The sequence below is a fragment of the Melanerpes formicivorus genome, unplaced genomic scaffold (genome assembly GCF_026170545.1).
Source record: "Melanerpes formicivorus ecotype bairdi unplaced genomic scaffold, bMelFor1.0.p_v2 SCAF_53, whole genome shotgun sequence".
NCBI classification, from domain to species: Eukaryota; Metazoa; Chordata; class Aves; order Piciformes; family Picidae; genus Melanerpes; species Melanerpes formicivorus.
Genome location: NW_027142405.1, coordinates 1,344,514 through 1,366,639, shown reverse-complemented (window position 1 = coordinate 1,366,639; position 22,126 = coordinate 1,344,514). Strand labels below are relative to the sequence as shown.

Sequence of the window (22,126 nt, the reverse complement as noted above, 5' to 3'; positions counted from 1 at the left end):
ATATCCCTTCTCAGTGCAATAATGCCATTATTCCTCTAGCCCTTTTGCACTAAGAGCAGGGTGTTTGCATTGACATAGGACTCCTTGCAAGAGAGCCCCTACTCCTGTGTGTTTCCCAGGGCCCTTGAAGAAGTGGGTCTGAATTTGTTTCCCTGATAATAGCAGAAATTGACAAACAAGCAGCAGATTCTTCATGAGGCTACCAGCTTTTCTTCCAGCCAGTGTAGCAAGCAATCATGTTTAGGCAACACTTTCTCACTTTTTCATGCCAGACACAAAGCTTCACACTTGCAAAGTAAACGTGGAGTAGAAATGGTCATAAATACACACTGGCTTGGTTCAGCAGGGAACTGCATGGTCAAGCCACTCAGGGGAGACTATTTTCTTTCCTTCCATATTGGAGAAAGGTGGTGTTCTTGCCTCTGAATTATGGTGGCATTGGAAAATGGAATTAAGCCTTAGGGGTTCCAGATTACCATAGGCTAATATAAATAGATGTCCTTCCACAGCTACTAGCAGACCTTAGGAACCTTTGTAGTATGGCCATATTTCCCATGGCTTTGGAGAAAGCTTTTGGAACCGTGAGTAATAGATGTGGTCTTTCTGAGGTTCTTGCTCCTTTTTCACTGCAGTGAGAGTTTGAATCTGAAGTATTGCCCTTAGTAACATGCTTACTCCAGTGTCTTTGGCTTGAAGAGTTGTGGGAGGGACCTTAAAGCATGTCGTTAAAAAATTCTGTATCAAAAGTGGAAAGGAAGTTGTGTCCTCTGCTCCTCCACCTCCCCACAGACTGCTGACTTTGCTGACTGAGGAGGGAAAACAACCAAGATGAATTGCCCAGAAAGCACAGGTCAATGTCAAAGTCACATATTAAGCCCAGATTTCAGTCTTGGGTTCTGGAGCCAGTCTCGTCTACTTCCCAGAGCTGTTAAGCTACCTGCTTAGTTTCTCTGCTTCTGTGACTGAGGTTATTGTTAGTCCAAGTCTCATTGTCCTGACAGTACCACCTGCTTGAACATACACACAGCCCTGACCTGTTCAGCTGCCTTTTCTGACTAGCTCCTTTCTGTGAAGGCGGCTTACTATGGCTCATGGTTTTAATCTCCTGCATGTGGATAATTTACATTCCTAAAAGCTTGCTAACAAACTTGGGGTGTTCAAAAAGCTTCTGTTTTCTAGAGTCTCTGCAGTCCCTGAAATTCTCTGAACCAGAGACACACACTTCTACCCCACTTCCAAATGAGTTTACTTTACACTCTGTGCCAAGATGGCCTTTTGCAGCTATTCCTGGCTTAAATGCAGGCTCCTTTTTATGATACTCTGGAAGACATGTCCTGCTGCTACTTGTTCTGTCTTCTTTGAAGTCTCTCTGCTATGCCTCCTGTAGCTCTGCTGTTGTAGCTTTCAAACAAAAGGGTTAGCAGTTAAAGAGAAGGTACAAAAATAAAGAAGCTTTCTCATAGCTGAAAGTGATCTCCAGGACCTTGCAGGCTGCCTTGTTTGCTTTCCTCAGCATGACGATTCATTCCACAGTCAGCTGCAGAGCAGTACATAACAGTAACCTAACCCCGGGGCACAAGGAATGTGTGTCCTCAGGGGCCATGGAATGGGTTCAGCTCTGAGGCTGAAAGGTGATGTACAAAGCAACTGTGCTTAACGTAGTACACTTTGTGGCTGATACTCCAGTGCAGATGGAGGATGTCTCTTATGTGATGACCTTTCAAATGCACGTTTTTGCCTTTTTAAATGCTTTCTCTTATAATCATGTTACCTTACGTTGTTCTGCCTGACTCTGACAAGCTCTTTTCACTCACTTACCTTTCATAGTAATTTACAAAGAAGATCAGTCTTTTGGAACACAAAGGATAGGGTGGACAAACAGGAGCACAAAGGCACAACATGACTTGCCTTGAATCAATCATTAAATTGAGGATGAAGGGAGAACATTATTCAAGCCTCTTACAAATGCAGCACTGCCTCCCAGAATCAAGAGTAATGGTCCAGTGGGGTGTTGTACTGTAGCACAACATCATGTGCTTGGGTTTTGCCTGCCTGCTGAAGTCTAAAGCAAAACTTCAGCTGACATTCACGATTGAGGGTCCGAGCCGTTATATTGCAGTAAGCGTAGTCCTTATTTGTTAGTGTAACTGTAGACATTATGGTTCCTCTGTGCTACCAGAAGTCTGTTTAACAAGCTCAGTTGTCTTTGCCAGCAAGCTTTTCCAAGTTTTTGTTGTGAAGTTTTCTTTTCATAGTGTTCTCTGTTCACTACACAGAAGAAACCCTAGGGACAGGAACAAGGAGTGTGGCAGGAGTGAAAAGCAGGAACACACTTGCGGACTGTAGCACCCACAAGATGTGGGCCAGAAAGGGAAGCAAGTGGAATCATAAAGCGGGAGCATAAGTAAACAGCATGGGCCAGAAACTATTGCTCCACTTTAAGTCAGCAGCAGAACTTATCAGGGCTTTAGTAGAGGGAGAATTCATTCAAAGAATGCCATGCAGACTGATCTCAGTTTCTCTCTGTAACACACAGCAAGAGTCAGTCTAGTCGTGGCATGTCCAGCATGGGGGTTCTCAGAGCAGAGACCAGCTGGGATACTAGGGTAGGGTACAGTGATACTGCCAAGGCTGTCTTGGGTCAGTCACAGTAGAGTGCAAACACCCACCTGGTATGGCTCAGCCTTGCGAAGGCCATCATCTCTCCATCTTATGGTAAAGCACCCCTTGCTTTGGTGGGTGGGAAGTGTCCTTTGGCAGTGATCCTGATAGTGTGGAGGCACAGACTGTGCTTTCCTCATAGGATACAAGAAGAAAGTTTGAGAACTGTTGTCACAGACACTTCTCCTCAGCTTGATCCATTGCCATTTGCCAGCAGCTTTCAATCAGGGCGGCAGTGTTCCTGTCTTAGTGCGAGTTGATATTTATAGCAGGCTTTTATGAGGCACAGTATCAAATGCCTGACTGAAATTCAGAGGCACTGCCCTACTGTGTTCACTGATTTTGTATCTCTGTCTGAGAAGCTGTAGCCTTTATAATCCTGTTAGGTGAAATCTTGATCCCATTAAAGTCAGTAGTGAAACTCCCTTTGACTTTTCTGAGGCCAGGATTTCCCTCAGGACTGACCCGCAGTACAGTCAGCCTCGATACGGCTGGAATGAGCCAGGGTAATGCTCACTTGAAACCTCACACAGAGTGATGGTACAGCTGAGTGTTGCCCTGAATCTGTAAGGCCTGGGTAATATTGTTGTAGCCCCTAATAAATGACCACACTGAAAGCATTACTGATGCTATTATTTTACTGCCAGGAGTGGCAGTTAGGTTAGCAGTAACATAATTACCAGGCTACACCTCTTTCAAGAAAGCCAGATCTGTAGCAGATTATGCTATAGATACAGATAAATGCATTAGTACATGGCTTGTTAGTCACATGAACATAGTTTTCACTAATAGAGTACATCCACCAATTTCTGTGGCCCTTAACTACTTGCCCAAATACACACCAAAATTTATTGTCAGTAGTGGCTTCTTAGTACAAGTTCCATTTTATATTCTGAGTTAATTTTAAGGGGGTTTCATCTCTCTAGTCTCAGACTTTCTATATTCACCTTTTCACATTTTTTTTTATAGTTGAAATATTCTGGCTTTACCTTACAGGTGGGGCTTTCAGAAGCCCTTTTGTCTCTCTTCAGCTGTCATACTGACATCAGTGGTAAAGCAAGCGTTTGTTTCTGTGGAAGCAGAGTTCAGCTGGATGTGAGAAAACAGCTTTCCCTGCTCTTCAGCTGTGAAACTAAGGTCTCTTCACATGCAGTTAGCTGTGCCTCTTGTGTTTCTGTGCTCTCATGAGGTCTGCAAAAGATTACCTAAAAGAAGGCGGCCTGTCATCAGCAGGTTGAAGCCTGCTATGTAGAGCTGCATGTCTTCCCTGAAAACTCGTTAAGGATCTGTAGATTGAGAAAGACAGAAACCACTGATGTGTGTACATGCATTCCAGGAAAAAAAAGCATGCTGGGGACATAACGTGCTTTTCCCTGCTAGGATGAGCATTTTGAATCAACATATGCAGTTCCAACATTCTCTGGTAGTAACTTAACATTAAACGTCTGGTTAGCATTTCTGAAAAGACAGTTTGACAACCTGCTATGCTCTGCTAATAAGACGACACTGCTGTTTAACTTAAATACAGACCTGATCTCCAATCTCATGGAACCACTGACTTTAATACCCAGTTGTTCCTGCAGGTACTGCAGTATTTTACCAAGTTGTAATGTGCTGCATGTCATACTGTGCAGGTAGTAGTCATCTGCCTTCCAAATGTCAGCTGCTTCTGTAATGTAAGCAGTGTGCTCTCTGCCGCACCTTACTGTGGAGGGCACAGCACTTAGTGTAACAGATTATCACTGAGACAGAAAGGAAGCACAATTAAGCTGGAAACACTGTGCCTATTCTATATTCTTTATTTCCTGACTTTTCTGGTTTATTCTGGTTTATTTTATTTTTAATCAATATCAGCAGTTTTGAGCAAAAGCAAGCAGTGCTCTGTCATAGACCACAAATTGCTGCCTTACAGTATCATTGTTTCGTAAGTGCCTCAGGTGGTGGCTTGTCAGCTATTTCAGGCCGATGAAAGGGGGAAGTAAAATCCATTAAAAATAAATAAATGGTAAAATAGGAGGCAAAAATCAGTAAGTGGAGAATAAGGCCTGCCCAACATTCCCTTGGTAGCTGTTACCTTCAGCAAGAGTTTTGTTTCAGTAGAAAATAAGAAAAGATTAAGTAAGGATTTAAGGATTTGCTTCCTGCTTTGCCCATATCAGCTCTGCTACAAACACTTGCTAAATCCGGGAATATCACACATAAGAGGTTTTATGAACCTATCTAGATCCTAAATTCAGGTGTCCACAAATTAATACCCTATCTCAGGACAAGTGCATAATGGATGATGCAGGCAATGACTTGTGGTTCCTGCAGGTTTATTGTATGCATTTTTTCCTAGTTAGGAGCATGCTGTAGACATGAAACAAGCAACAGAGCTGAAATGCAAACCATACTTAGTTTTCAAATATCCAGTAGAACAATGGGTCTGATGAGATCCAGAGTACTGACAGAGCTAGCAGATGGTACAACAGGACCCCTCTCCATCACCAACCAAAGGGAGAGAGGTCCCTGCTGACAGAAGGCTATCCAGCATTATTTGCATTTATAAGAAGAATGTGAGTGAAGACCTGGGAAACTAGAGACCTGTTAGTCTAACCTCAGCAGCAGGAGAAATTATGGAGAAGATCATGGTGAGTGCTGTTGAAAGGCATTTAAAGAACAGTGCAGTATGCAGGCATAATCAACATGGGTTCATGAAAGGAAAGTCCTATTTAGTTTAATAACCTGTGATAAGATCACCAGGCCTAATGGATGAAGTAGTGGATTCAGTGTTTCTGGATTTTAGTAAGGCTTTTGATACTGTGCCTCACAGCTTCCTTCTGGACAAGTTGTCCAGCTGTGAGATGAGCAGTCTGCAGTGTGCTGGGTGAAGAATGGCAGGGCTTAAATTGTTGCAGTTGCAGATGATGTGGTTGAGAGCATCTGGGTGAGGATTAGGAGGATGGAAAATTAAGCTGCTATCCTAATGGGATCTTGAGGATTAGGGTCTGCTGGACCAATCATGACATTTTTTGACTTGAGAATGTACCTGTGTGATTTGTTTAATCTCTGTGACATGCCCAATGAACAATACAGTGAACTATATTCTTCCTAAATCTATATAGTTCAACTCAGGAAAACTTAGGCTAAAACTCTATATTGTTGTTGTTAGCCTTTACTGCAGTAGCCTTGAAATCCCCCATATATGAGATGCTGTTCCTTCTGTCTAGGCAGGCAATGTGGTGACAGGAGAGATGGTAGAAGAACTTATTCTTTCCGGAGCAGATATTATTAAAGTGGGTATTGGACCAGGTAAGTCAAATCTAATCAAATCAAGGTGACTTAAGGTAATGGTGGTAGAAGAGTTGTTCAGGTGAAACCAGTGTGTTATGCTTTTGCCTGTCCATTGGGATGCTTAGACCCACAAAGGTTAATGAAAAGTAACAGTGCCCTTGCACATAGTATGTTTAAGAACTACAAGGCCAGGGTGCTAGTGTTTCATACTGCAAAGTGTACCTATTGCATCTTCTGGCAGTGAAGATGCCTATTATTGGACACATTTAGTTGCTGACATTATCACTGCTAATATGTGTTGTGTTTAGGAACATTTTTCCTATCCTGTTGAAAAACTGCTGAATCATGCCAACTAAAGCTCAAGTGATACTATGTTCAGGTATCCACTTCTATCAAGGAAATACAGGTTTCTGAGTAGCTTTGTGATTGTGTTCTCTTAAGCTGAGGCTGCCTATTTTGTCAAGTCTTCAAAGATGAAATAGCATTGAGTGTGAAGTATGGATAGTATTGCCTCTAATTGTTACTATTGCTTGGGTGACAAAACTTACATTAATGCACTTCTGTGTTACCTGCTACTGTAACAATCCCATGGATAATTGGGAAGACTCAAAACTTCGTAGAGGTTTTTTTTCCTCCTTTCTCTTCCCTAATAATGTTTTCTGCCATATACTACCATATTACCTTCATTTTTTTTCTTCCCTTGTGCATTTCTTCATGTGACCCTTCATGTCGGATTTTCTTCTTAGTCTGCATCTGGGGTCACCATACATGGGTTAGATTTTAAAGTCGATAACAGAAGTGTCGATAACAGTGTAGCTATAATCAGGCTGTGCAGTGCAGTCACATTTACTCTACAATACCAAACAGTTCTGGTCAATGAGTGGATAATTTGAGCAGAGCAAATGATTTAGTTATGCCCAGGAGGACAGCAAATAACAATAAACACTGCAATATACATGAAGCATAAAAACCAGAGATGTTGTGGTGAAATTGTTACAGGCAAGTTCAGGTATAATAGAAGAATTATTATAGTTCATAGCTTTGAAGTGAAAAAGTTAGGAGTAAATACCCTCCCTAGAGATCTTCCTGAACAGATCTGTACAAGTTGACCACACAAACCTGCAAGTAAAGTTCCTCACAGAAGATATGATCTTGAATCTCTTTTCCAGGTAATGGTGCATCCTGTGTAAAATAGCAGTGATTGATTATAAAGCACTACATGTACAAGTATATACCCTGAGGAGATAGTTTTAAAACTGATTTTCTTCCTACATTGCAGAAATACTTCTGAGTGGTTTCACCATGTCAGTTCTTTGAAAGATCTTTGGAAACTTTCCCTTTACTTGTATACATGGATATCAGCTGAGTGAAGGGATCCAGAGTATACTGCCATTGATTATTTTTCTGTATGGTCTGTATCTTATAAGACCTGGACTGGCAGCAAACCATCCTCATTTTAATTCTTAATTTGAAGAGAAGAATAGGGAAGATATTTCAAAAGATCTATAGCTGTGTTACCATGTTGAACTATAACTGAAGTGGGGGTTTTATATATATATGTATGTACCTTTATGTTTAGATATAGATACATACAAGCACCATGTATGTGTATAATATAGCAATAGGTAATAAAGTTTAGTAATCAGATAAAATTGGCATGTTTCCAGTAATACTACACTGTACAGCTTTCTGATGGCTACTGATCCCACTTTTAAAATACTGTGTGCTGATTTGCCTGTATTCCACAACTACTGGAATCAACCAAGTATTTCTACCATAAATACTAGGCAAAAAATGTTTCTCTCTCCCTTGTGGACTATTGCCACAAAAACCTCACAAATAAACAACCCCCCTTCCCCAAAACACTGCCCTTCCCCCCCAGATTTTCCCTATTATTTTTCAAAACATATGTAGAAAAGAGATAGAAATATTGCTTCTAGTAAATAGTTGGGCATCAAATGTTTCTGCTGAGTCTCATGGCTTATGACTTTAGTCCTTCTTCCTTTTGGGCACCTCAGTCAGATTTGCTTTCTTGTGATGCTGTAATTCCCTCACCAGGTAGCACTGCTGATGTTACCTAAACTGAGAATTGTGGTCCTGGAGAGGAAAGGATTGGTGTTAGTCACCTCAATTACTGCTCTCACAAAGTGGTGAGATGGCATTTCAAAACTCAAGTTCCTACGTGTTCCTTTTATCCACAGGAAGCCAACATGGGCAGTAGAAGGAAAAAATTAATACAGACAGAAACTTTTTTTCCCTCATAAGCAAAAGAAAACAAGCACTATTTTTCCTGACTACAGTTTTGTTTTCTTCTGTTCTCTTTCCTAGGTTCTGTATGTACCACTCGGATTAAGACAGGGGTGGGATATCTGCAGCTAAGTGCTGTTATTGAGTGTGCAGACTCAGCACATGGCTTGAAAGGACATATCATCTCTGTAAGTAAATATCATCTACTCTCACATTCCCACTGTGCAAATCTTTAGAGAATAGAAGAATCAAACAGTCCAGTATCCACTGCATGTTAAAGGCTGTCCTTCTGCCACATCTCCAGATGACCCCTGTACTTGCTCCTAGGGTGGTCAGTGGAAATTCAAATGTAAAGAAACCAACTCCCTCTCATGTTTAAAAAGACTTGAGCACCTTGCTCCTCTGTGTGCTTTTGGAAAGCTGCTTCTTGCTCCCTGAATGCAGTAAGCTGTTAGGTGAACAGAAAAGGAAGCCTGATAGCATTTTCACATTGAAGCAAGCAGTAATTGTTATAAAAGATTTCTGAAAAATGAGTGAAATGAAAGCAGGGTCTTCCCCAGGGAGAGGGAGTGAGGGACAGGCAAGCAGTAGAGGGGAGCACAAGACAAAACAATATGAGTCTGTCTGTGCTCTAGTAGCTGGACTGATTCAGGTAGCACCCTTGCAGAGCTCTCTGTGCAGGGACAGGAGTGCTTCAGAGGTGGCTCTGTTGAGCTAAACAGGCATGTGAGCCACTTAAGTTATCACAAAGTTCTAGGGGAACAAGTCTGTAGAGAAAAACAGTGCATGTATTTATATTGATGGCTAATAGTAGCTTGCATTAGCAAGACCAGATTCACCTCACAGAAAAAGTAAATCCACAAGCAAGGCCTCAGTCTGAGCTAGACCACAGCCTTCAGCACCCAGAGGTTCTGTGTGCTTCAGCATGCCCAGCCCAGTCACTGTGACACACTGGCTGTGTCAGGCTTGCACAAGGCACTGCAGGCTGTCTGTGAGACAGCCGGTAATCTGGAAGGCATAGGGACTATCCATCATGCTGTGCTCACAGGTACACTCACAGACAGCCCTGGAAGAGGCCACACTGTGTTTTAGATCTACTGCCAAATGTAATCACTGCAAAGCCCAATGTTGTTTGACTTGGTTGTGGCTAGTATCCATCTGAGGAAGGGTGTGTGCTGTGTTGTTAAGGAAGGAGGGGAAAGGAGAAAAAACTCCGGATGGGCAAAAAACGTGGATGGGCAAAGGGCTTGACTGTATTTCTTGGAGCTGTGGGTGTATTGGAGCAAGAAAATAAGTGTATGTTACAGTCAGATCATTCTTGCTCTTCATTATCAAGGCACATTCCCTCCTCTCAATAGAAAAACAGTCTTGCACTTTATGACTTGGGTAGTATTACAAACGTTTGTCTATTGCAGACACAGCACATGTGAGTAATAGAGCATGAAAGACTGGTTAATTACTATGAGTGCTGGATAACTATAGGTGTCATCCTAGCAGTGGTTCAGAAATCCATCCTAATTTGGCCATAATTATTTTCTGCAAGCAATCTTTAGAAGAATGTTGTTCTGATTTTACAAGGAAACAGGGAGTGTGTATTTAGACTGTGGAAAAAGGTGATGATTCTGTATTATTTATCCCTCCTCTCATTTCCTGCTTTGGATATAGATCAGTTTCTAACCTGCTTAGGTCATGTTGGCTTCAGTGAGCAGCTATCAATCCCCTAGCCATTAGGGGAGGGCAATTTAATACCTCTCTGCTACAACATCTGGGCTAAGAGGATTACCTTCAGCTGTTACTGGGGTCTCTAACACCACTGTAACTCAACTCTGTCACCCAAACTCAGGAGACTAAAGCAAGGGTGAGAACATTATACCTGAATTCTGCAACATTCAGGTGCATATTGATGGGTTTATTTGGGAAAGAAAAGACTGAACTGCATGGTCATTGCCAGAGCTCTGACAAAGGTATCACAAAAGAGAGGTGTCTTCCTGGGGGAAAAACACCACATGGGGGCAAGCCTAGTATATAATTTGGTCTAGTGGCAAAAAGTATATGTGGCATCCCTTACAATGTCTCACTAGTGTCATTATATAGATTCAGGAGTGGGCCCACCCAACCTGAACTAAAGGAGACCTCTATAGTCAGAGTACTCCCGCAGCTGTTTATGTCCATTCAGCAGGAAAATTTGGAGGACTTCTTTCATTGATATGGAAGTAGAGGGGAAAGATGTGAAAAGATTGAAAGCCTACCAGCTATACCCATGCAAATTATAGCTAATGGTATGATATGGGTTAGAGCATTGGGATGCCTTCTTGCATCCACTTCTGGCTTGTCCAGTACTTTCATCAACCTGCCCCTCTTGTTACATTATGAGTCCCACTCACTCAGAAAATTCTGGTGCTGAGAGCAGTACAGGCACTGTGAGGAACACAGCACAGTTGAAGCTCATTCTGTAGTAGCTCTGCTAGGATGGCAGCACAGACTGGGATCTAAAATATTTGTACTGCTGAAGTGATCATGTATGATTTTTTTTGAGCTGATACAGCCCCAAAGAATGTGGCAATATTTAGGCAAATGTGGTAGTCCAAGTGAACATCTATTGTCTCTACAGAGTCATTTACTCAGAGAAGGGAGAAGGCAAAAATGCACCATTTGCTTTCCTCATGCTAAATTATTTTGAAGAACTCAAAGCTCACATCAGAAATGAATCTTTCATGACTCACTGAAAGAAGAGTGGAAACCCTGTCAAAGATACAAGCACTGTTTCTGTCCTTTGCTATTCGTCTGAGGGCCAATGGTCTCAGTTTTTAGTCTTGCTAATCCATTGGCCTTGAGAAAATGCAGTAGTGAGTTACAGTGGAGGGGCCATTTAGCAGGAGAGCTCTTTCAGAGATGTCCTACTTGAGATAAAGTTTCTGTCTCTTGTAGGTCAGAGAACTGCTCTGCTGGACAGAGAGGCAGTCACGTATTCTAGTAAGCCATCTATGTGAGGAATGGAAAGCAACCTTGCATGTGACCTCTCTTGGCTATCCTTTGATAGAGATCACTATTTCCCCTTCATCCTGCTTGAGTGATGGGCCACCAGAGTTCAGTGAAAAGAATGACTAAGGGGTTCTTTATGCAGCTTCTGCCATACCATCTCTTCCTCCACATAGAAAAAGGCCCAGCATATGTAGTTCAGAATAAAGCACCATATGTATTGTTTCTGCTGCTGTATGTGCCATGGACTTTATATATCTTCTGCATAATAAATAGCTGTCTTGTTTGCTGATACTGTGAAGTGCTAGTTAGACAGTTTATTATAAAGGTTGCTTGAAATACACAAATCATCACTATAAACATAAGTGGCATGTAATACTAAATATTCCACCAGTTCATACTGTTTTTCTATACTGTATTTCTTTTCCTCAGGCCAGATTTTGTTGTAAAATGCTTTATCTGTTTGGAGAAGGAGATTGTGGAAAATAACATTCTTTTAACCAGGTTAAAATAATTCTGTTGACTGGAAAGTTGTTTTGCTCTCTCCTTCATATCAGCATCCAGTTGTCTCTCACTCACACCTTCTACAGGCCCCATGGCTACTCTTCCAAGTAGGCTTACTTCAGGATAGTGTAGGTTGTCATGAATTTCATGGGGGCATTTGTACTGATACATTTCCCCAGAGCTCTGAGGTAGGGGCTGAGCCTGCAACAAGCTCCATGACTCAAGGACAGCAGTTCTACCAGCCATTTTGAGTCCAGGCCAGGCCTCTGTTGGGACAAGCTGAACTGCAAGGGGAAGCTTCCCAGCCAATGCAGCAGAATCAGAGTCTTGCTTGCTCAAGAGAGCATTTGACTTTTTACATGGAATGAATGTATAGCTTTATTATATGACATCCTCTGGCATAACTGCTTAGTGTGTCCCATTTTTGTTCCCCTTTCTGTGAATCACTACATTTACCTGTTTATGTGAAGAAGTGGAGGCATCTACAGATAAAGAAGTGCTGTGACTCATCATCATCAGTTCCTTTTATCTTAAATGGTAACTCGTGAGCTCTTTGGAGAGTCTCTTAATCTGCTCAGGATTTTGTAATTTAGTGACATTCAAAGTGATATTTTTTGAAGCACATGATTAATGGTTGCACACTAAGGCTTCCATCCCCATGGTACTTCTGAAAGCATAAAGCCTCCATCACTGCTACTAGTGGGTTAATTATAAAAGTCAGAAACTGAGCTACTCAGTAAGAATAGACTGAAACCCTTCTGCCAGAGAGCATTCATAGCCAGCCTGTCTCAGTCAGACAGTGAGAGTCAGGAAATTCCTGACATTGCTCTTTGAAGATTATTAGACCCCTCTTTGTACCTTGACTCTTCCTCCACTGACACATGCACACACACTCACACCCTCCTCCAGGCTCTGACAGACTTGTCAGAGGGAAAGAATTGCACAAGCAGAGCCCTTAACAGGAGCAAGAGATTCAGCTGTCAGCCCAGCACTCCTTTCTGGAGCTGACAGCAAGAGTGTCTAGCTTGACAAAAGGGGTAATATGCTAGAGGTTATCAGCAAATGGAATAAAAGCCTTTCAAGTTGTACCAGGCACTGTTTGCAGTGGGATGCCTTTTGAAAAGTCACTCACTTTCAGACCCACCTGCTCAGTTTGTGTCTGAAACCTTTTCTGTGCACAGATAGGTTCTAACACTCAGCTGCACTGCCAGCTACCTGTGACAGCCAGCTCTAAAATGGCTGCTGGTGGGGATCTCTGGCTATGCTCTGCTGCAGGTCTCACAGGCATGCGTTTCTGGCAATGGGGAAGTGAAACGAAGTAACCATCCAGTTGGCAGAGCAGCTTTGAAAGCAGGAAGGCTGTCAGCAGTCTGCAGTGGACCCTGATCCTCAAAGGACTGGGGAGCTCTCTTGGTACAGGGACTGCAGAGTAGGAGGGCCTTTCACCTGATACTCAGACCTTTACAAAAGCTAAGGAACTGCAGCCTATGATGAGCTGTGCTGTGTGCTGTTCCTTTTTTACAGCACATACACATGTAACGCCCCACAATCGAAACACCCTCCTCAGACATTTCTTTGCACTGAAACTGAAACACCTAGGTCTAAAATGCTAAAGATCTGAAAGTGCTGTTTCCTTACCAAACCCATGTCAAACAGGAGTGTGATGATTCATTTCCACTTGACAAAGACTAGATTACCCGGTTTGCTAGAGATTATCAGATCAAAATCCAACATAGCTGATGGTTTATTTCCTCACCCCTCCCACTGTGACCTTCTAATGTATTGTAAACTGCTGAGAAAGTTATTTTAAATGTTTTTGGTGGTTTCAGGTGGGGGTTTGTGGTTCCTCTGCATCACACAACCTTTTAAAATGTCAGGTAGTGATTCAGGGCATCAGATGAGGTCTTGTTTCTAGTTTCTGTGATTTAGGAAATTTCAGACAGGAATTTGCATTGCTACTGTTACAAGTGGTAATATCAGTGCAGTAGAGTAAATGAGCCGAAAGAAAGAAAGCAATAGAAAGGATCATATGAATGGTGTAAAAGCTCAGCCGAGATAATGTGTATCAGTGGTGCGCAGTCAGCTCTTGACACCCTGTTCCTGAGCAGGGGCCGTTCTGCTGCAGGTCGCAAAGCTCCAGTGCTCGCTGGGTCCCCGTGTGAGCCGGTTGCCACTTAACTGTGTGCTTTTCTTTCTGCAGGACGGAGGATGCAGCTGCCCAGGAGATGTCGCCAAAGCGTTTGGTAAGCACAGCGCCTCGTGCCACCCGTTACCCCCCCGCGTCCCCAGCACCCTCACCCGTGGCGCAGGAGTCAGGCTGACCCGGCGTGTGTAATCAGCAGTAGGTTACCTTCGTCCCTCAGGGTAACTCCAGCGAAATTAATACACCAGACACGAATTTGCTCTTTGCACCAGTGCACATTATGCAGCACAAAACATAGAGTGGTCGAAGTCCTATTTAGAAACTGTCTGCCAGGTGTGTGTGGGACACATCCACTGGGACAGTAATACAAAGAAAACTGTTATGAGTTTCTTTTGAGTGGGATTCAAAGATGCCTGTAACATTGCCAGATCTGGCCTTGAATGGACAAAGAGTTAGTGGAATGTGAGTTGGACAGAAGAACAAAACAAAAAGGCAGGCCAGATCCCTGGAGATGTTCTTGGGATCAGCTGTCTGCTTGAAGAGACAAGGTTTTATTTATACTCTATCTCCTAGAGCTGAACAGATGTCTAAAACATCTAAGTTAATCATTAACAGATTTTGCTGTCCTGCCATTAGCTTCAGTGAATGGCACCAGCTCTTGCTGATAGAACAGAGGATTTAATCTGTGGGTATTTTCTCTTGGGCATGAGTGTTACATTGGTGTGGGGAGTCAAGGTCAGGACTGCCATTTAGCCATAATCTTGTTGCAGTGGTGTATGTAAACCAGGCACCAAATGCATTTTAGGCTGACAGGACTTAAAGACACTTCTCTACCCCCAAAATGCCAGACCTTTTGGAGATGCCACAGTCTGATAGTACCTAGAATACAGTGAGACAGCACAGTCTCTCACTGGGATTTCTTGGTGGTATGATACAAGAGCTAGGACATTATGATGCAGCATGCCTGCATGGCAGGAAGCTTTGCAAGTATGGAAAGCAGGGACAGTCTCAAACTCAGATTACAGACCTGCCAAGAAAAACTCAAGGCCTCCTGGAAAGGTTGAAACCAAAATCTGTCTTCTAAGTTTGCAGACAGCTTCTGTTTTTAGACAGGTCAGATGATAAGGAAGACTTAATTGGATAATTTTAAGCACAGCCATGAAGGGATTGGTACCAGCAGGGAATCTGCTCAGTCACAGGATTTCACAGCACACTTGTGTTACCAAGTGGGTGATGTGACTTAGGGAATAGATAGTTTCAGTTGGGTGATTATGACATAGCTGAACAGTGGCATCCACCCTCTTTGACAACAGGACTGTGTTAAAAGACAACCCGACCTCTCCTCAGCCCAGCCCACTCTGACTTCATACCACCTGCAGAGAGGCCTTTGTTCTGCCTTTCTCTGGCTCCACAGCTCACCCAGTTCTTGCTGGCCTTGTCACTGGGAGCTTGTGAACTGGGATTGTGACCTGACCACATTCCCAGCTGCCTGCGCAGCAACCCAGCCTGTAGAAAAGGTCTTTTTTCAACAGCATCTCCAGAAGTTAGAACAACAGGAAGCATCTTCAAGCTGTTTAAAATGTTTTCCTTTGTGATGTTTATAGCAAGTCAGAAGGGTCCTTTCAGTCTCTTCAGCTACCTGAACAGAACCTTACTTAAAACCAGTGAAAAGGCAGATTTTTGTCCAGGAGATTCACAGTGGTATGCAATAACTACCATGGGTAGTCCCTGTAACAGACAAGCATCAGAAAACTTGGATTATAGAAGCAGTAATTCTACTCTGATAGTAAGCCAAACAGATCAGTCTGACCGGTGTGTCACAGGTACATGGCTGAACCTGATAGAGATTACCCTGAGGCAATAAACTTATATATGGTTATGTATAAATTGAAGCAGACATACTGTGGGCATCTGACTAGCTGGAGCCAAATGTGCATTTGTCAAAGATGGGTGGTGAGATGAGCTTCTAGATAATGTTATCACTATCAAGTGTTTATGGATTAGTGTTGAGGTGATTGGCTGTGTGAGCCATGCAATGGTAATCTCCATGCCCAGCCTTTACAAGCCAAAGCCTTGATATTGAATTGGCTAGCACAGAACTCTGCACTTGCTGAGAGCCTCTTGGGTGGGGAGGAGTTACATAAATACATCGGATAGCAAATGCTGGTTGTTACACAGATGTGCACTTTCACCTGTGGATGGAGGCCTGGACAAAGCATGGATGAGACATGCAAAGAGGACTTTTGGTTAGAGAGAGCATGCTGGCAATTTTTGGCAGATCATTGTGGTCTTCATGAAAGGTATCCTGGGTTAACATACCCTGCTCTCACAAGCAAACCTCTACCCCTGCAAGATGGGAAGGAAAGTAACATAAAAACCAGCTGGGTTGAGATAAAAAGTTCATTTAGATGATGTGCTATACAGTTACCTCAGCAAAAGCAGCAGCAGAAGCCAGCACTAAAACAGTTCCTCCCACCCAAGCATGCAGCAGCCAGCACAGCAGAAAAGACCAACACCTCAAACCTGGAAACCAGAAGCAGAAACCCGAACAGGAAGCATCACATGTTACAATCTGAACTACAAGCCCCATGATACTTTGCTCCAGCCAGCACTGTCATTTTTGAAGCTGGCAGGATGGCATCATGGTAGTGAATACACATCAGCAGATTCAACTCAACCCATGACAAAAGGGATGTTGAGGTAGTCATTACAAAGCAGTGACAAAGTAGTCATTTGAGTCACAAAAAGTGTGAGACAGGGAGTCCCAGATGTGAAGACCAGCATGGAAAAATGGCTTAAGATGTGACAGGAGGAGGCAAGTTCATGGGAGCAGGAATAGAGTGGATAGAGTGCAAGTAAAAAATTTTAAAGAACCACAGGGAAGATGCTGAGGAGCTTTGTGAGTGGAAGGTAACACTACTGACTGGTGTCCGGAATTGGAAGCAGACTGGGCACCTGCACAGAGGGGAAACAAGGTAGAAGCCTATTGGGAAAAACAACAACAGAAAAGCACTAAAGTTGTGGGACAAAACTCCTGGGAGGGACAGATACTGTGGGAGAGATTGCTGGAATTCTGAAACTGCTGGATGGCAATCTTGCAAGGATTTGGGAAACTGAAAATGTCACCTCCACATGGATATTGGAGATGATAATGGAAATGATCTGGGTTTATCAGGAAAAGGAGTGAGAGGAAACATGAAAGAACTTTGCATTAGGCTCTTGGATGGTTCAAATGGAAAGGCTGGTAACATAAATACATTTCTCAGAATGCCCCAGGGAAGCACTAATGTCTTCTTTTTTTTAAAGATGAGAAGTCAAAGCACAGAAGTGCTGAGTTCAATTGCCTGAGGTCACATATATTTTTGTGGCACAGCCAGGAACAGAATGTGCCTTTTGAATTCTATGCCAGCATCTTTAACACAATACTGCTGTTCCTTACAGCAGTGGTGAGAAGAGATATAGGAGCAGGGAAGGAAAAGGAAGGAAGAATCACATGGAAAAGTCAACTGGGGACATATCCTGGTTCAAAATACACCTGACAGATCATAGTGGCTTTTTTTCCCTATTGTAAGTAGCTGTGTGTGTATGCCTATGTTACAAAGGCCCGCAGGCTCAGCTGGAGCACAGGTGAATGCTGCTTCCAGGGCCAGCTGTGGTCCAGGCAAACTTATGGTGCATCCATCTGGAGGGCTACCCAGGCTACAGATCCAGGCTGACTCCAGCTGAATTAGTGCAGCGCCAATCTAACTATCTGTAACTTTGTATTGTCAGCAATGCAAAAGATATCTGAGGGACTCCATCCAGGTCCAACAGAATTGTGTGAGTGCATGGGCATCAGCATGCATGTTCTGTAATGGCTTGAAAGGCACTATGAAATGTGAATGGGCAAAATCAGCCTAGATGCAGTGTAGGCCTCGAGGGGAAGGTTCTTTCCAGCACCAAGGCATGGAAGTGGCTGTGTGTGGAAACAGGACAAGTCTAGTAAAGTCTGGGCAAGCTACTAGAATGCTTGTATGTGACATACCCCATCGCATCCTGTTATCTAGAGGGTTGTTGCCAGATGTTGCCAGTTCCCCACAACCAAAAATAACAGCAGGCTGTCTATCTGTACTTGAAAATTAAAGACTACAGCTAGGTGTTACAAACATGACCAATGCTTCTGGACACAAATCATACATAAGCAAAGCAAGACCACAGTGGAAACTACAGCCTCCTGGTTGGATGTTAACTGGTACGAAGTAGTTAAACAGACTTTATATTTTCAGACATCTTTGCAACACTGAAGCAGTGTTAAAAGTTCTGGAGAGCATTAGAAAAATATGTCCATTTAATAGGGACTTGTCATTGCTGGCACTGCAGGGCAGTGAAGCTGTGTCATTCCAGTGTTTAGATGTGTTGCATCTGTTGTTACATGGCTACTCTCTTCTGGAAGAGCTTGATGAATTATGTTGTAGTTTGCAAAAGTTAACTCAAGTTGGATGAGTTTCAATCATGTTATTCAAACATTTGCTTTCCTTCCAAAATACATAGTCAAAAGAAAAACAATAAATAGATACTTAAGAGCACAAGAACCAAGATTCTGTGATTCTGAAGTGCTGATTTCATGTGACTCTTTTGCATTAGTAACTTGGAGGCTGCAAGACGCACAGCCAGAAACAGGACTAGAACTGCGGATAGTATTAACAAGGCAAAGAGCCTGGAGTGTCTTTTGGCAGGCCTTTGCCTTGTTTAAACAGCCTCTTTGAAACCTTGACCTCAAATGTGTACCTCCTCCCTCCTGTTGTTTTCTTCCACCCATGAAGAAGACATCAAGTAGATTTCTTAGGGTACTTGTTTTTGTAAAGGTGGAGCAAGATTGTGCCAGGGAGTAACAGGAGCAGTAATTGAAAATGTCTTAAATCATGAGCATTCCCTTTGATTTTGGCAGGTTAATAGTAGTATTACACATGACTCAAACTGAGAGTTTAAAACTCAGCCACCTGAAACAAGAGAGCTCAGGAAAAATGTGCCTGGTAGCTGGCATGATAGGACACCTGAATGGGTGGTGGTTATAAATACTGCTCGTGATGTGCTCAGCATGTTGTACAAGCCTCATTTTAAACATCTCTTTACCATGGAGGTGTTTCAGGTTGGACTCGATGATCTTTGAGGTCTCTTCCAACCTTGGTGACACTGTAATGGACATACTGTTCCTTTCAAACAGCAACCAGGCAAAGGGAGGGGAGGTCAGCAGAGCAGCTGGGTGCTCTGCTCCCAGCCAGTGCTGCTAAGTCTGCTCTTGGGCACAGGGATAGAGGAAGGGAACAGCCTTTTATAAATCATTGCACACTCCACAGTTGTAATGTTTTTTAAGATGAAAATATTCCCAAATTCAGGTTTGTCTGCAGAGCTTTTAAGCAGATGGCAGAAGCTGAGCAGATTTGATAATTATTTCACTCACTCTTCAGATTTCAAGGTCTAGTGCCATTGTTTGGATAGCAACAGAGATCACAGCAAATCTTAATGCCAGACTTACCTAACCTGAGATCTCCCCAGAGTTTGAGCATATTCATAACACCATGGGGTTAGTTCAGGCTCATCTGCTTTCTATGAAGTGAATTCTGTAGTCCTGTTCTTTTGCCAGTTCTGGGAAGAAGCTGGGCAAAGGGCAAGCCTGTTTTTACATATACACATTGAAGAAGCAGAGTCCAAACAAGAAAATGCTTTGTTTCAGGGATGGGTTACCACAGGCTTATAAAAGACTAAAAGCCAAAGTTTTCCTATAAAGACTAAATATGCCCAGCTGGAAATCATATAATCATAGTATAATGCAATCATAGAATGAGGCTGCAAGGGACCTCCTGAGATTATTGAGCCCAACACCCCTGCAAAGCAGGATCACTTAGGGCAGGTCACACAGGAACGCATCCAGGTGGGTTTTGAAGGCCTCTAGAGAAGGAGACTCCACAACCTCTCTGGGCAGCCTGTTCCAGTGGTCTGTCACCTTCACAGTAAAAAAGTTTTTTCTTATGTTGAGATGGAATTTCCTGTGATTGGGTTTACATCCATTACCCCTTGTCCTGTCACTGGGTATCACTGAAGAGAAACTGTTGCTATCCTCCTGTCAGCCACCCTTCAGATATTTATGGACATAGATAAGGTCTCCTCTCAGCCTTCTCTTCTCCAGACTATTGGAAATCACAGTAAAGTATCAGAGTGATTCCAAAAACCTTCCTAATCTTAGCCCCAGTGGAACTGATTTAATGAATTGCAGAGGCAGGGAAGATGGACAGTCTGAACAGGCATGATTGAATATCCAGTGTTGTTGTTCAGTATCTGGAGCAGATTCAGGAGTTGTAGCTAGGGGTTAGACCTCCTTTGTGGTGCCTGCTGAGAGCCACAGAACCCAGGGGGGGTGGTCCTTGGCCCAGCATTTCTAAACAAGAAGAATCAAATACGGATCCATGCAGATCTCTTTGGCAAGGGATCACCCAGACTTGCTCTGGACACATACAGCTGATGAACTTGAATCTCATTGAAAAATCTGCTTGGTTTATATCCATGTTGGGAGGAGGAGATTATAGTCATGCGTATACCTTCCTTCAGGATACATTCCCACTCAGAGTCTGTAGCCTAGAAAGGCCTTGAAGTAGGAGCTGTCCTCTTCCCTGTACATCATGGAGTTCAGCAGGTCCCAGCTTTATGATTAGGGGAGTAGAATAATCTGTGTCTTTGTCATAACAACAGAGAAGGATCATTTCCATTTATAGTATCAGAGAGATACAATTCAGGGTGTGTAAGTTCTGCAGCAAAGTGTTTGTTCCAGGTGTGCCACATCCACTACAGGACAGGACTCTCTGTGCCAAGCTGTTTAGGGCTGGCAATTGTTTTTGGAGGCCATTGTGTTCTTGCTTTGTCATTCACCAGTTTCTCTCTTCCTTGCTTATGTGTTACTTTGTTGATCACAGGAGCTGGTGCTGATTTTGTCATGCTTGGAGGAATGTTTGCAGGCCATGACCAGTGTGCTGGAGAGATTATAGAAAAGAATGGCAAGAAGGTGAAACTCTTCTATGGAATGAGCTCTGATACAGCTATGAAGAAGCATGCAGGAGGGGTTGCTGAATACAGGTATGAATTCCACACAGGAGCAATTGCAGTGAGCCAGCTATCCAGTAACTTATGGAGTGGAATTGTGTAAAAGGCATCTCTTGGAAGCAGGCCCATGCCTGTTCAGGAAGCTGTTAAAAACTACTTTGGCAGCAGATCTGGGAAAGGGATGACATGAAGGGGGAGAGGGGGAAAAGGAGCGGGAGGTGGCTAGCTGGGAGCAGCCCTGTTCACTTGATCGCAGCCAGTGCAGTGTGCTGTCACTGCAGCTGTGTGGTCTGGGAAGTCATAAGGCACAGTTCTGACTTAGAGCTCAAAACAGAATTCATGCTTTGACAAAGAGACATGCTGATAATAGACATCATGCTACATAGAAGCCATCTTCAATCCTACCTCCTGTCCTCCACCCTGACACTGGCTGCACTGCTTCTTGTCTGCCACTACTGAAAAGTTAAAATGCACCATAAAAACGTGCACTAGTTCACCCAGCATTTTACAAAGCAGTAAGACACAGCCTACTTCAGAGCATTTACACCTGTCTTCTTTGGCCTACCTCACTTAGAACCACAGAATGTGTGGTTGGAAGGAATCTTTTAAGGTCATCTAATCTAACTCCCCTGGGGTGAGCAAGGACATCTTCAAATAGATCAGGCTGCTCAGAGCCCCATCCAACCTGACCTGGAATGTTTCCAGGGATGGGACATCTACCACCTCTCTGGGCAACATCAGCCAGTGGTAAACCACCCTCAATGTAAAAAATTTCTTCCTTATACCTAGTCTAAATCTCCCCTCTTTTTGTCACCCCCCCTGTCCTGTCACAACAGGACCTGCTAAAGTCAGTACTTTTCTGTAAGTACTGAAATGCCACAAAAAGGTCTCTGGAGCTTTTCTTCTCCATGACAAACAACCCCAACTCTCGAAGCCTTTCTTCATAGGAGAGATGTCCTAAATCTCTGATAATTTCTGTGGCCTGCTTTGGACACATCTCAACAAGTTCATGTCTTTCCTTTGCTGGGGACTCCAGAGCTGAACACAGCACTGGGTTTCCCCAGAGCAGAGCAGGAGAATCACCTCCTGCAGCCTGCTGGCCCCACTGCTTTTAGAACAGAATTAGAATAGAATTAACCAAGTTGGAAGAGACCTTTGAGATTTTGATGCAGCCCAAGATGCAGCTGGTTTCAGGACCATAAGTGCACATTACTGGCTCATGTCCAGCTTCTGCTGTAGAGATCA

The 22,126-nt window shown here is 43.3% G+C and overlaps 1 protein-coding gene across 2 annotated transcripts in view; it reads left to right on the top strand.

Annotated features, from left to right (window-relative positions):
• GMPR (guanosine monophosphate reductase) overlaps positions 1-22,126 on the top strand; it is a 45,019-nt gene that overhangs the window by 8,667 nt on the left and 14,226 nt on the right. For both annotated transcript variants that reach the window (XM_068160818.1, XM_068160819.1), the window contains exons 5-8: positions 5,871-5,952; positions 8,263-8,369; positions 13,865-13,907; positions 20,755-20,914. In XM_068160818.1, coding sequence (XP_068016919.1) covers positions 5,871-5,952; positions 8,263-8,369; positions 13,865-13,907; positions 20,755-20,914 — 392 coding nt within the window. The remainder of the gene's footprint in view (positions 1-5,870; positions 5,953-8,262; positions 8,370-13,864; positions 13,908-20,754; positions 20,915-22,126) is intronic.